Source organism: Cydia splendana, chromosome 26 (assembly GCF_910591565.1).
Source record: "Cydia splendana chromosome 26, ilCydSple1.2, whole genome shotgun sequence".
Lineage (NCBI taxonomy): Eukaryota > Metazoa > Arthropoda > Insecta > Lepidoptera > Tortricidae > Cydia > Cydia splendana.
In genome coordinates, this window is record NC_085985.1 from 8,546,549 (window position 1) to 8,560,667 (window position 14,119).

The following is a 14,119-nucleotide window of genomic DNA, read 5'->3' on the forward strand; positions in this document are numbered from 1 at the left end:
TGCCTGACGGGAGCAGTGTCTCCCCACTGGTAAGGCGTAGAACGCACTGTGATTAATTTCTTGCGGTTTAAGAACCGCAAAAATTGTAACTTAAGAGAATTTGAAATTGGTTACTGTCATGGTATATTATGTAGCTACAGTAGATTTACTGCCATCTTTCGACAGACGATTAAAACTATTAGAACGTCACTTGACCTTGATCATTATTCGTTCACTGATGTGTTAACTTGTTAAATATTAATATTGACGCCATCTACTCGAGAGTAGGCTGAATATGGCGCCATCGCTCGAAAAGATTGCACCATACCTTAGGCCTATCTAGTCGAGTAGATGGCGTTAATATTAATATTTAATAAGTTAACACATATCAGTGAAAGAATAAGGATCAAAGTCAAATGGCGTTCTAACAATTTTATCTTCTGTCGAAAGACGGCAACAGTGGCTACATAATTTATTTTGACAATCCGTCTCTATGCACTCTATTCTCTTTGCGTACGGTATGCTTCATAACCGCACTCACTTGCAAGACTGAAACCACAAGAAATTAACCTTTTGGACGCCAATGACCGATATATCCGCACCGCATGTCCAACGCCAAAGAAGGAATAATCGGTCACAAACCACAGAGCAACATAGACCTACGTGCATATGCATAAAGTTCAACAGTTTTGACACTTCGGTGACGTGGCGTCCGAGTGACGACTTTTGTGTTTGACACGGCGTCGAAAATGTTAATCGCAGTGCGTTCTAAGGCTTACATTTCTTAATACTTGTAGTCTACTCCCCAGTCTTGAGTTGTTTTTCGTCCAGCCTCTGTTTTTCAAACAGCAACCGCAGTTCTTCCGTCGCCGAACGCGGCAGTCTATGGACAAAAACACGCGAATATAGGGTATTTGACTACTAGTCAAATCAGTTTCTTTTTTCGAACTGCCAACGATTTTGCTACTATGGAACTTATATGAAACACTAGTATGTGGCGTCACGATCAAATTACCTACTCTTTACAGTTGTATACGGGTGTTAAAATAGAAATTGTGTCTAAAAATAACTGCTGTCTACGTTTCTCTATTAATCTTCTCGTGCTTTATTTCATGCATGGTGTAAAATAATTTATTTTAACCTTTTGAACGCCACAGACGGCAATTGACGTCAACGCAAAATCGCGACAACGACGCCAAAGACGGCATTTGCCGTCGATCGTTTTTTGATGAAAATCTACTGAAAAACACTCCACTTTTAGGTTGGCATTATTTATTCACAAAACTAAATTTTACCCCTGTGGCGTCAGTGGCACGGAAAATGGATGCGCCGTTTGGCGTTCAAAAGGTTAAATACAGTCAAATACCCTATTAGGGTTATGGATGGATGGTCTATGTGTGCTCATTTGCTGATACTTCCGGAGACGGTTGTTAGACACCGCCCTGTTGATTGTGGAGAACTTCCATCCACTTGGCCGACATGTGTCATTCACGAGTGAGTTGTTTAAATGAACTATATCTTTTGATTGAACTCACTCACTATTCAAATCACTGATGATTTAAGAGCCCATCAACGTGCACACTAGCGCCACTGCTAAATAATCGCGATTATTTAAATTTAACGACAGGTATTTAAAAAAGGGGGCCGCTGTATGCCACTGTATTGTGTATTTAAGTACCTTTTGAATACATCAAATTAGTTTTTATGTAAAAAAAGGGGCTTTTTAAATACCTGTCGTTAAATTTAAATAATCACGATTATTTAGCAGTGGCGCTAGTGTGTACGTTGATGGGCTCTTAACTCGCTCAGTAAATCGTCTGTCGCAGTGTTCCTTACTTGCTCCTTCCCACTTATGATTCGAATGAGCCGGCCGAGCGTGACGAGCAAGTAAAGGCCCCTGTACATATTGGGCCAACGCAGGGGGCGAGCACTCGAAATTCAAAAATCGACCCCCTGGCCAGTCCAAGGGACGCAGCCATGCGGTAGAATGAGATAGCAATATCACTTGATCCCTCTAACGCACAAATGCGTCCCTTAGACTGGCCCACGCTGGCCCAATATGTATGTATGGGTCTTAAGATGATGAAAATAGGTTTCGGAGTTTGGAATAATTCGAAGGGTGTCTGAAAAACATGGCGGGATTGTATCGCGTGATTCGCCATCTTGGTCGCACTTATAGCTGTGTGTATATGAATGATTGACATCTACTCGTTCGCGAAATGAACGAAATGAGTGATATATATCACCGCGAGCGAAAGATATGAATCAGTCTTTTCAACACAGTGAAGCGTTTTGCGCATCTCTGCTAATTGGTGCGCCTCCTCTACGCCATAGTTAATCACGCTATATGGAAGAAAATTCAAAGGACATCAATACAGTTAGGCCAACCAAATTAGATCCAAAAAAAGCTTTTTGAGAAATTAATTCCCAGCAAACTAGAAATCATTTTAATACCTTCATTAGGTCCTACATTCGTATAATCCGTGTTTCCTCCATCCCAGGAGGTGTGGATAAATTTTGGGGGCCTTGTGAGATAGATTTTACCTTGGATTGACAAAACCACTCGATGTAGAAGGAACCCACCGTCCAAATCATTGTTACTACCAGCAAGGTTAATGTGGATCAGACACTGGTAAAAAAAAAATCGGATGTTGACACGATTTTACAAAAAACAAAGACATTCAAAGTGGCGGCCATTTTTTTACAATCTTTGATAACGGGTATCTCTCGGATCCTCAGATGTCAATTTTTATCATGATTAGAGCAAATTTTCCGTCGGACGTACCGTTTTGAACTATGTACAAGCAAAAAAACTGGAATGGAGCAAACTCAGATTACGCTAATTTAGAACCAAATGAAGGTATTAAGACGATTTCCAGCTTGCTGGGAATTAATTCCTAGAAAATATCTAAAGGCCTGCGTAGCGCAGCGCAGATCACCGAGGAGGATTTACGCCGCGCAGCGCACACTGGCGAGGTAAAATCCCCCGACATACCGCGAGCACCCGCCAGCCCGGCGCTGGCGGCCGGTGCACCAGGGAGCACTTCGGCGGTTACATATCAGAATACCGAAAATCGATTTACCTAATGTTGAATCACCTATGCTCGTTTCACCTATTTTTTTAAATACCTAATGACCAATTAACCTAAGCTCATAACGCCTAATGAACGAATTACCTATTGCACGTTTCACCTACAATTGGTTTACCTAAGCTCAGAATACCTATGCTCGATTTACCTAAAGTTGAAACACCTAATACTCGAAATACCTAAAGCTAATATACCTAATACATGAAACACCTAATGTTGATATACCTAATGCACGAAATACCTAAACTCGGTATTCCTAATGATCGAATTGCCTAAAGTTAACATACCTACTGCACGAATTACCTAAAGTCGGTATACCTAATGATCAAATTACCTAAACTTAACATACCTAATGAACGAAATACCTAAATTCGATACACCTAATGCACGAAATACCTGAACTCGATGCACTTAGTGAACAAAATATGTACCTAAAATCAAAAATATAATTATTGTTTAGTAGAATATTATTAGGACATACTTACAACATTTGGTATAAATTTTTTAGCCAAATAATTCAATTGACTTACTATTTTTTATTATAATATAAGGTCTAGTCATTTGCCAGAGTCGAGATAGGTGCGACGACGAGCAAAGCGAGGAGGAGCGTGTTAGGTTAACTGCGACCAAACAGTGCCAAAACCGACTTTTATTTCATCGTCATGATGCTAACTTACAAAAATTAAGTTTTTGATAAGATAAGATAACTAATTTTGTATTAGACTTCAGAAATCATTCTACTACCTAAAAAGAAGCGTTTCAAAAAGTGTATTTTTAAGTTGTTATCCAAACAAACAGTTTCTACTGTAATGTTGGGAAATCATACGATTTATTGGGTGGAGTTGCGACTTGATCATTCGGCAAAATGATATGAATTTTGTACTAGGTATATAGACTTTAGGTATTCCGTGTATTAGGCATATCGACATTAGGTAATGCGTGCAGGAAGTATATCAACTTTAGGTATTTCGTGCGATAGGTTTAACAGTTTTAGGTATTTCGTCCATTAGATAAATCAAATTTAGGTACATCGTTCATTAGGTATATGAGCTTTAGGTGTATCGTCCATTAGGTATATCAGCTATAGGTGATTCGTGCATTAGGTACAATAGCTTTAGGTGAAACGTGCAGTAGGTAAAACGTGCATTAGGTATATGGTGCATTAGGTATTTCGTCCATTAGGTTATTTAAGCTTAGGTATTATAAACTTAGGTCAGTCAATGTTTAGGTAAAATGATTGATAGGTAATTTAAAAATAGGTGAATCAAGCATAGGTGATTCAACATTAGGTAAATCAGTTTTCGGTATTCTGATATGTAACCACTTCGGCGCAGGCCGGGGAATGCCGACGCGTGTACTCTATCAAAAGGGATTAGTGACTAGTGTGTACGACTCTCCTCCGTCGTCCCGGTGCTACCCCGGCGCAGTCAGGCCTCGGCGCATACCGGGGCATGCCGCGGCACGCCGGCGTCTACCGCCGCGGTATCCTCTAACGTGCTCCTCGATGCCGCGGAACAATCCTCCGTGATGCTCCGAGGTTGGTCTCAAAGCATTTATTTACCTGAAGGTATTTGAAATAGTGAAAAAAATACATTGATAATTTTAAAGTGATCCTGCGCTCCGCCGGTTTGCGCAGGCCTTAATTTGATTGGCCTAAGTGGGCATATAAGATACCTGTCATTCCTTCCAAACTCTGCATCCGGTAGCGTAGCGGTATTAAGTTCAGGAGCCTTAAACGTCCAAGGCGTCCAGGCGCCCTGTATGGACGGGTGGTCTGTGTGCTGATATTTCCTGAGTCGGATGTTGGACACATCACCCTGTTGGGTGCGGAGTACTTCCATCCATTTGGTTATTTCTGTTTGCTGCTTGTTACACACGTTCATCCAGACACGGTCGCCGTTTACTGGAAGCAACAAGAATAGATAGTATAGAGGGGTCCTGTCATAGTAAATTTTGTAGTCACAGTAAATTTACTGCCATCTATCGACACATGACTAAAACTCAAAATGAAAACGTATAAAACTATCGAAAAAAATTATATATATGGATAAATGATTTTATTATTTTTATATCATTTTGACCCATGTTCATTCACTGATACCTATGTGTTAAAATTGTTAAATATGAAACGGTGTCGTCAACGCCATCTAGCCGACCATAGGCCAAAGGTGTGTGCGCCATCTATCCGAGAATGACTTTTTCTTGATTTCCGAGGCACGTTTTTTTCTTAGACTTTATTAATCTTATATGGAGTTACATATGTCTTTGCTGGAAGCAAAGATATACATATGTAACCAGGGTTCGAAAGGATAATTATCAATGATAGTTATCTTGATAATTATAGTGATTTTTATGCCTGATAATTATCGATTTGATAACATAAATTAAAAAAAAAACGCCCCAATCTTTCAAAGATTTCAAAGAAAATAAATAACTATAATTATCTGTATAATTTCGAAACCTGTATGTAACTCCATATAAAATATAACGGCATTGTCCCTCTCTTTGGCATAACGATAGATAGGGACAAACAAATGAATAATTATAGTTATAGTTTTTTTAGGACTAGTTAACATGAACTGAACTGGGCTCCCTTTGTTTCCCATAAAGTTTTAAGTCATAATGTATTGTTTGTCATATTATCATTAGTCATAAAACTGAAACCGTTAACTTTTCAGGATTTTCGTAAGGACCCTATATAGTTCGTTTTTTTTAGCATTAGAAATAAGGTAAACAATCTTGATTTGTCTTTTAATTGAAAAACAAAATCGAAAAATAAGTTACGGCAAATATGTAACAATTATGAATTTTATACGATCATTTATATTCTTCTGCTTTCATAAGTAATAGTTATTGATTTAAAAAAAGCGTTTTTCAATTATAAGACATGTCAAGATCGCTTACCTTCTTTGAAGTTCTTTCTAATGCTAAAAAAAACGAACTATAGATAGGTTAGATTAGGTTTGTTTTATGGCAATCTTGAAAAGTGACGCGTTTCTGAATTAAATGAATTATGACTACTTAACGAAAATGCAGGCAATCAATACATTATGACTAAAACTGTTTGGGAAACAATAGAGACCCTTATTAAATTACCTGGAAAATATATTAAATCATATTGAAAAACATTGTTACACAGTACAGTCACCTGTACACATTGTTACACAATGAAGGCCACAAAAATATCTGACACAATCTTATTTGTAGAGCCATAAAAGCGTGTCACACACATATTTCAGGTGACTGTACTCTACAAAATTCAACTATTATAAATTCTACCCCACTATTGGTCCGTGAACGATCTGTTAACTTACAGTACTCTCCGACAACGACTGGCGCGCGGTGACGCCGGGGTTTAAGGTACACCACCACTCCAGGGTTCTCCCGTGCAAACTCCACCAGATCTTGCTCTATGAAGTCCCTATAATCAACAATACAGTGTAAACTCTTTATAATGTTAGTCAATTTAACAACAAACTCCTTAAAATGTCGAAATTGCTTGACTTTGGTTGGTTTATCTTGTTTTCTTTAATTATAGCGTCACACTCACTCTATTTAATGACAGCAAATACGGCATTGTAGATCATTAAGAAGTACTTTGACTCCGCTGTCCGTCTGTCTGTCCCTTGCAAGTGTCCTGTCTGTCCGCAAGTCTGACTCGCACTTGGCCTGTTTTTATTTGATAATTACAGTGGACTAAGGTACAGTCACTGGAATCGGCCAAAATATCTAACTATTGGAAGAGCTACCATATGTTTTAGGAATGTATCCTACAGTTTTGAGCTATTAATTGTGTGAGAGATATTATTGCAAATTACTGTAATACGGTGTAAACATGTTTTTGGTGTCGCTTGGACTTGGATAGTTATAAATAACTCGTAAAATGGTAAAGACATCTAGTGTCGGTTGGTGAAATACTATTTAGCATGAACACCCGATGGCCGATACTATTTATTACCGGGAATATGTATTCCTAGTTAGAGGGCGTAACCGACCAGCTAATCGCTCCATCGATGAATACTTTTAGCGGAAGTAATGGATACTATTTGTAAATAACTCACCTCATACCGCGGCTACTGCCATGACTTTTACAGAATTTAAGCACAATCCTTTGCAATTGGCATACATAGCGGCCAACACCGTTCTGCAGAGGCGCTCGCACAAAGCCAGACTTTAAAAACAGGCTGTTATTAGACATTTTTAGTGAAAATATTCACGTAATTGTGAATATCGTGATAGTAGCAATTCAATATGAATTTAATGGATTTGAGGTTATGACAATTAATTTCAATTAAATGTCATATTGACGTTTGACGCGTTTCGTTTTTGCTTTGAACTTCATTAAGGCTTCTACAGACGTTGCAACAAATTACAATTGAGTTACAGGAAGCACTTCTATTCTAGAGTCTGGCTAGCCAAATTTTGTTGACAGATATTTCCTTGTTGCATCACCAATTGTCTATGCTTTTAAAAAAAGTTAAAAGTCTGTTGTCAATTTATGTCATTCATTCAAATTGTTCGCGGTTTATAAGGCGTTTATTTTAAATAATACTTAAATAATGTTAATAATGACTATACCGAGTGACGTCCGCAACCTATTATTTAAGCTCGTAAATAATTACGACAATGTGCAAAGTCGACGTGAAGCGTTTTATAACGAAAAACTGCAATGTTTACAAGTCGGAAACAATTTCGTAGGTTGGTGCTCTATTAATATTTTGATACTTTAAGTACTAGTTCTAAACTTCTAACATTTCCCTATAACTTTGATTAAGTATGTGAATTACTAATATCTGAATCTCATAAACAGGACAAGTGTGTAAAAGAAACGGATAAACTAGAAGTTCTAGAAAATATCAATAAAATCAAAACATTGGAACGTAATCATATGTGTTTGTCGTTGACTATACTTTACATAGTGGTAGAAATTAATGTGAGCTGACTTTGAGTGTAGTCAACGTATATTTAACTTATTTCCTTAGGTACCTTACGTGTGCACAGAAAATAAAAAATATTTTCTAGTATCAAAACTATAATTCCTACTACACACAGTGTGACCAGCCCAAGATTTTTTTAATTTCCCGCCAAAACTTTGGGTAATATTTCAGTAGCCAGACTCTAGTACTAGTGTAAGACAAAGATAGTATGATTCTCTCTGTCTATGATTGAAATGAGACAGTCCTTTGAAAAACTATAGTCATCATGAGCGATCAGTTCTGTCAAAAAAGAGTAGAAATTAAAAAGTGGCAATACGGTAGTGTCGTCCCGTTTTCTTAGATTGATTTGAAAGAGACGACACTACAGTATTGCCACTTTTTAATTTCTACTCTTTTTTGTTAGACTACAGATATTTGTCGATTGTATGGGAACGGTATTTTGCGGGTCCGTGTGGCTCTATATTAGAAATTATTTTTTAAATGGAAACTAGAGGTTGGCTCTTGGAACCGGGTGCAAATTGATATTTATACTTGGTCAAGCAAATCTTGTCAGTAGAAAACTTAGAGGATATAACCAACGGAGACGCCATGTCTATAATTTTCGGTACAAAATAGTCTGCCGTTTTTTGTGGGGGAGGGGCACATCAAATGTATACGTAACTTAAACATAGCCATGTCAGATAAACGTCAGTCCATACATGTGGTTGACATGTGGTTGACCATTGGCCGCCTATTTTCGACGGAGGGGAACGCCTGTTAATGACCACTCCGTTTGGTTATATTCTCTAAGGTAGAAAAAGACGCGAAATTCAAATTTTCTATGGGACGATAACACTTCGCGCCTACATTTTTTAATTTGCCGCCTTTTTCTACTGACAACATTCGCTTGACCAAGTAAATGCAATAACTCTGTATCTTTAGGTATTGAAGAGCCCATCAACGTTCAAAATAGCGCCACTGCTAATTAATCGTGATTATTTAAATTTAACGACAGGTATTTAAAAAAGGGGGCCGCTACGCACTGCATTGTGTATTTCAGTACCTTTTGAATACATCGAACTAGTTTTTATGTTGCTGGATTCGTCAATCTATGCGTCCAAAGTTAAAACGGTCGTTTTTGTATTGAGGTCCTAGTTCGACGAATCCAGCAACATAAAAACTAGCTTGATGTATTCAAAAGGTACTTAAATACACAAATCTTACTATGCTTAGTAAACTTAACCAAGAGGACAAACCGCCAAAGTGAAAAACGGTCGAATTGATAACCTCCTCCTTTTTTTGAAGTCGGTTAAAAATTTAGCGAACGCTTTAACGGTGACAGACGGTTTGGTGCATCCGAAAATCGGCATAGAAAAGAGCTGGCAGGGCTGAGAAAAAATAACAATTTAAAATAATAAGGCACTATTCTGTTTTAAATTTATTTATAAAAAAAAATATTTACAAAACGAACAAGTAACTTATTTATACAACTTTACGAGTATTGGTATATTCGAGGCGTACATCAAACGATACACACGATAATATGGATAAATATTTAAAACAGAAATTTTAATGTGATTCATGTTGAAAATTCTGAAAATGGATGGAAAACATTTCGAGGTCTAGGTATTCGACATACGTACTTAATACGAGAGTGACCCGCTACCTATACATACATGTCTTCTGTAGATATATAAATTGATAAATGAAATAAAACAATTTAAACGTACTATATTTCGTAAGTAGGTATAATGAATTTAAAATACAACATCTCAAGAGCCCATCAACGTGCACACTAGCGCCACTGCTAATTAATCGTGATTATTTAAATTTAACGACAGGTATTTAAAAAAGGGGGCCGCTACGCACTGCATTGTGTATTTCAGTACCTTTTGAATACATCGAACTAGTTTTTATGTTGCTGGATTCGTCAATCTATGCGTCCAAAGTTAAAACGGTCGTTTTTGTATTGAGGTCCTAGTTCGACGAATCCAGCAACATAAAAACTAGCTTGATGTATTCAAAAGGTACTTAAATACAAAATACAGTACGTGGCGGCCTCCTTATTTAAATATATTTCGTTAAATTTAAATAATCACGCTGTGACGCTAGTGTGCACGTTGATGGGTTCTTAATTATTTTATTTTATGAACTATCGTTGCAATCGAAGACAATATGATAGATAATAGTACAAAATTTACTTATATTCATTGTTCATTTATTTATTTTTCTTCTTAGGCTAGGTCATTTATAATAATTATGCATATAAAGTAATAACTACGAAACAACTCGAGTTTTGGTAAGAAAACTGATGTATGGAGTTACCACTCTTTCTGTACTTATATTACTTTATCCTCCTACGGCCCAGTCATACAAATAAAAAATCTAAAATTTGCCACTGAAATTTGAACCTATAGTGTAGGAAATAGAGTTGATTTTGCGTTTTTGGAAAATATAACAAAACAAAGCAAAAGTGACTCTGTTCCAATTAAATATGATTTAAATTACATCGAACCGAAGACGTGCTATAGGTAGGACCTTGGGTCTTAGGAGGTTAAGGCTACATAGACAAGTAAGAGAGAACTAAAATAAAAATAAACCTATTTTGTATATCGAAGGGGTACTGTAGTGTTAACGCCAAGTCCAGTAATATAAGTACGTATACCAAAAGGTTGATTTCCACACACTTAATTCAACTTAAGTAACTTATTTCTAAAGGTATGTACTTGAGCTACCCTTTCCTCTTCGATGTAACCACTACTGAATAATCAATAAAGAGTATTAAGTACTTTAATTACAATTTAAATATTGCAGTGCACACCAATGCATAGGTTTCAGTCGATTATTTTCGTTAAGAACATTTAAATAATATAACTATTATTATATAGGGTGGAACAGAACGAATGACTTCTACGCAAACTGGGAATTGTTCAGGTTACGTACTTTATTTTTTACATATTAATCACGTTAATATTTCTAACCGTTTTTGAGATACAGTTTGTTAAACATTAGTGCGAAAATCTGTATGTTTCAACCCTAGCAAGTAGATCCTATTGAATGACATGACATGTGTCAATTTAAAATGTAAATAACTTTTTAGGGTTGTCACTGATATAAAAATATTTCATTTTAATGATTTTGTTTTACTTTCAAATCCAGCTTTACGATTATAATAACTCGATTGTATCAGATACATAGCACTATGCTTCCAGCTCAGTCTCTAGAAATGTTCCAACCTGTATATATTGAGAACAGAAGGCATACAAGATACGGAGCCTATTTAAGTAAAAAATATAAATGAGCACAACAGTGAACTGAAATCAAAGAACATCAAATTATATTGGAGATCGTTATTTTGATTTAAGACACATTTCGTATTAAGATATTGAAACTTTGGGTTAAGCCCGCTACACACTCGTGCGCGAATCGCGGCGCGAAGCTGCGAACGTGAGTGTGGAGTCAAGATTGCAGATCTGCGAAATCGACTCCACACTCGCGTTCGCGGCTTTGCGCCGCGATTCGCGCACGAGTGTGGAGCGGGCTTTGCAGTAATCTTAGTAATATAATTTTGTGCTAATAGTAATAAAGGCGCACGGTAGTCTGCCAGTCAAGTCCTAAAGAAAGAACGCACGAGCTGCGAAAAGCGAAAGATATTGCACAATCCATAGCCTACCAACTACTTTTACCTAATCCTCTCCTCTACCTGCTACATGTAACATATTTTTTCTCAAGGTATATGTAATAGCAAAATGGATTTGGCCATTCCTTTAATCCTTTGTGATCTAGTAACCCTTATCAGCCTAATTAATGATGTTTAGAGAATAAATGGGGGCATTATCTATGAAAAGAATTGAAAAGGGACCATTGTCGATGGCGCATACGCCGCACAGCGTCGCGCGGCATTGTATTTATATCCGAGCATCGTAAATAATGGCGTAAGCGCCATCGACAATAAGGTCCCTTTTCATAGATAACGTCACAAATACAATACCGAGGCGAGCAGGGGTGTAGACAGGGCCGTCTTAAACTGTGCTGGGGCCTTTGGGCACATAAGAATTTGGGGCCCTTTTGGAGAGTAAAAACGCGAATTAAACGAAGTTTTTTATATGATCTTCTATTTATTATGGGTAATCAAATATATTTGTTACTGTCTGTCTTTCGGGGCCCCCTGAGGAGGGGGCCCCTGGGCACGGGCCCCGTGTGCCCTTATGGTAAAGACGGTACTGGGTGTAGAAGAAAAACGCACTAGCGTAATATATTGCACAATCCTTTACCATTTACTTTCATTATATTATACCAGTTCCCTGTACATCAACCTAGTCAAAATAATTAGAGAATACCAAACCGAGACGAATAGGGGTGAGTTTTTAATCCTACGACCAGTGGCATAGCGTGAACTAATCTACCCGTGGGCGAAAACTACATCTGCAAGGCCTTTTTCAATGTGTTTTCCCAATGTAAAACGGTTGGCTTTGCGAGGCCGTCCTAAGTGCGAGGCCTAAGGCCCCATTCGCCCACGTCTAGCTACGCCACTGCCTACGACCGCCAAAGACGTCATCTGACGCGAGTGCCTACATCCAAATAAACTATCGCCTTTGCATTATAATTAAACGATTGCTAGGGCTGCTGTAAACTGAAGCTGACCTTGCCGTCATAAAGATAATTTTTGAAGTGAAAACTTCTTTAGCGGCGCTGTGCACATTTTGTGATGGGGAAAAGATGTTAAACTCGCGACAGCGTAAGACGTACCTATAAGACGCTTCGTAAGACGGACACGTGACCTGATCGAAAAACTGTTACAATGTCATTGAGATTTCACTTCTGCCGGCACTCCCGGAGTGCAACCCGTTTTTTTTTAAAGTCATATGGTATACTCTCATTGGCAGTATTCTTGGATTATGAGAAATAGGCTAGTTTCCAACTCTTCCAATTTGTGAACAAGTTAATTTAATTTAATTTCATTAATTGCTTGCTTAGTGTGTCTACAAAAGGTCTTATGTTTAATTTATGTCAATAAACAATTACTTTTATTTCATTTTTGTGCTTTCAAGATTGTCTAATTGGCACTAGTTAGACTAATAATACGTAATTTTTTGTTATAAGAGGACTATAACAATCTAACTTTCTATTGTATGTATTTTATTGTAATTGTATTTTATGTGCATTTCAAACACAATCTTGTATTGTTGATGAATAAATATGATATGATATGATATATGATAACTACCCTGCGTCTGAGTTAAGTATTTTTTCATCAACCATTTCCATGTTTTTTTTAAAATAATTATAACCTTTTAGATCATTTGTAGAAAACTAGCCTATTTCATTATATCCTGTTATAAAGTCAATCCCTATTCTTCTCCTCGAGTTGCTTGATGCGCACGGGCACCTGGACGGCGGGCAGGTCGACGCTGCGCGCGCGGCGGCGGCCATTTTGAATCTCGATGGCGGAGCGGCGCGCCTCGGGCGGCAGCGGCGCCAGCTCGGGGAGCGTCAGGCGTTTGCGGGGGAATTCGGGGGTGCGGAGGGTTCCCCCTGGAACATAGTGCAATGATAAATAAATAATATTAGGGGGACATCTTACACAAATCAACCTAGCCCCAAACTAAGTAAAGCTTGTACTATGGCTGCTAGGCGACGATATGCATACTTATATAAAGTCTATTTCAATAGAACTTGCTAACTATGTAAACAAACCGCCATATTGAAATTGTCTCTGAATGATGAATTTACTAGTGATGGGCAAGACTCCTACTTACTACTTTACTAATGTCAAACCATATCGAATAATAAAATACCAAAAGTAAAAACCAAGTAGTTACTTATTTTTAATTTGTTTAATCACGATCAGAAAACAAATGAGGACTTAAGAATGATGTATTGATGTATTTTATAACCGCGGCGGTAGGTACAGAGCGTGGGTTGGGTAGTGTGTGGCGGGTTTATATCACAAACTTTAGTCACAACACTACCCATCATAGACAATTGTAGAATTTAAAAGAAACAAAACCGTCATTCCATCAGGTCCTAATAACCTAACTTATGAACCCATTTTAAACTTTTAATTAAATATCCAAGATACAGTTATATATTTATGTATTTTACGGAACGGACCGTTTCAATAGTGTATATGTG

The 14,119-nt window shown here is 37.5% G+C and overlaps 2 protein-coding genes across 2 annotated transcripts in view; both read right to left on the minus strand.

Moving 5' to 3' along the window:
* Positions 1-300: 300 nt before the first annotated feature.
* LOC134803398 (large ribosomal subunit protein mL43) lies at positions 301-7,318 on the minus strand. Its single transcript, XM_063776216.1, has 4 exons — positions 7,130-7,318; positions 6,383-6,489; positions 4,743-4,971; positions 301-862 (listed from the first exon to the last, which is right to left on the minus strand). The coding sequence occupies exons 1-4, from the start codon at positions 7,264-7,266 to the stop codon at positions 778-780; spliced, it is 558 nt and encodes a 185-aa protein (XP_063632286.1). The 5' UTR covers positions 7,267-7,318; the 3' UTR covers positions 301-777.
* A 5,997-nt stretch (positions 7,319-13,315) lies between these two features.
* The window catches only part of LOC134803421 (myosin-7B), a 46,634-nt gene continuing 45,830 nt past the window's right edge, over positions 13,316-14,119 (minus strand). The window contains exon 15 of the mRNA XM_063776241.1: positions 13,316-13,519. Coding sequence (XP_063632311.1) covers positions 13,329-13,519 — 191 coding nt within the window. The 3' untranslated portion in view covers positions 13,316-13,328. The remainder of the gene's footprint in view (positions 13,520-14,119) is intronic.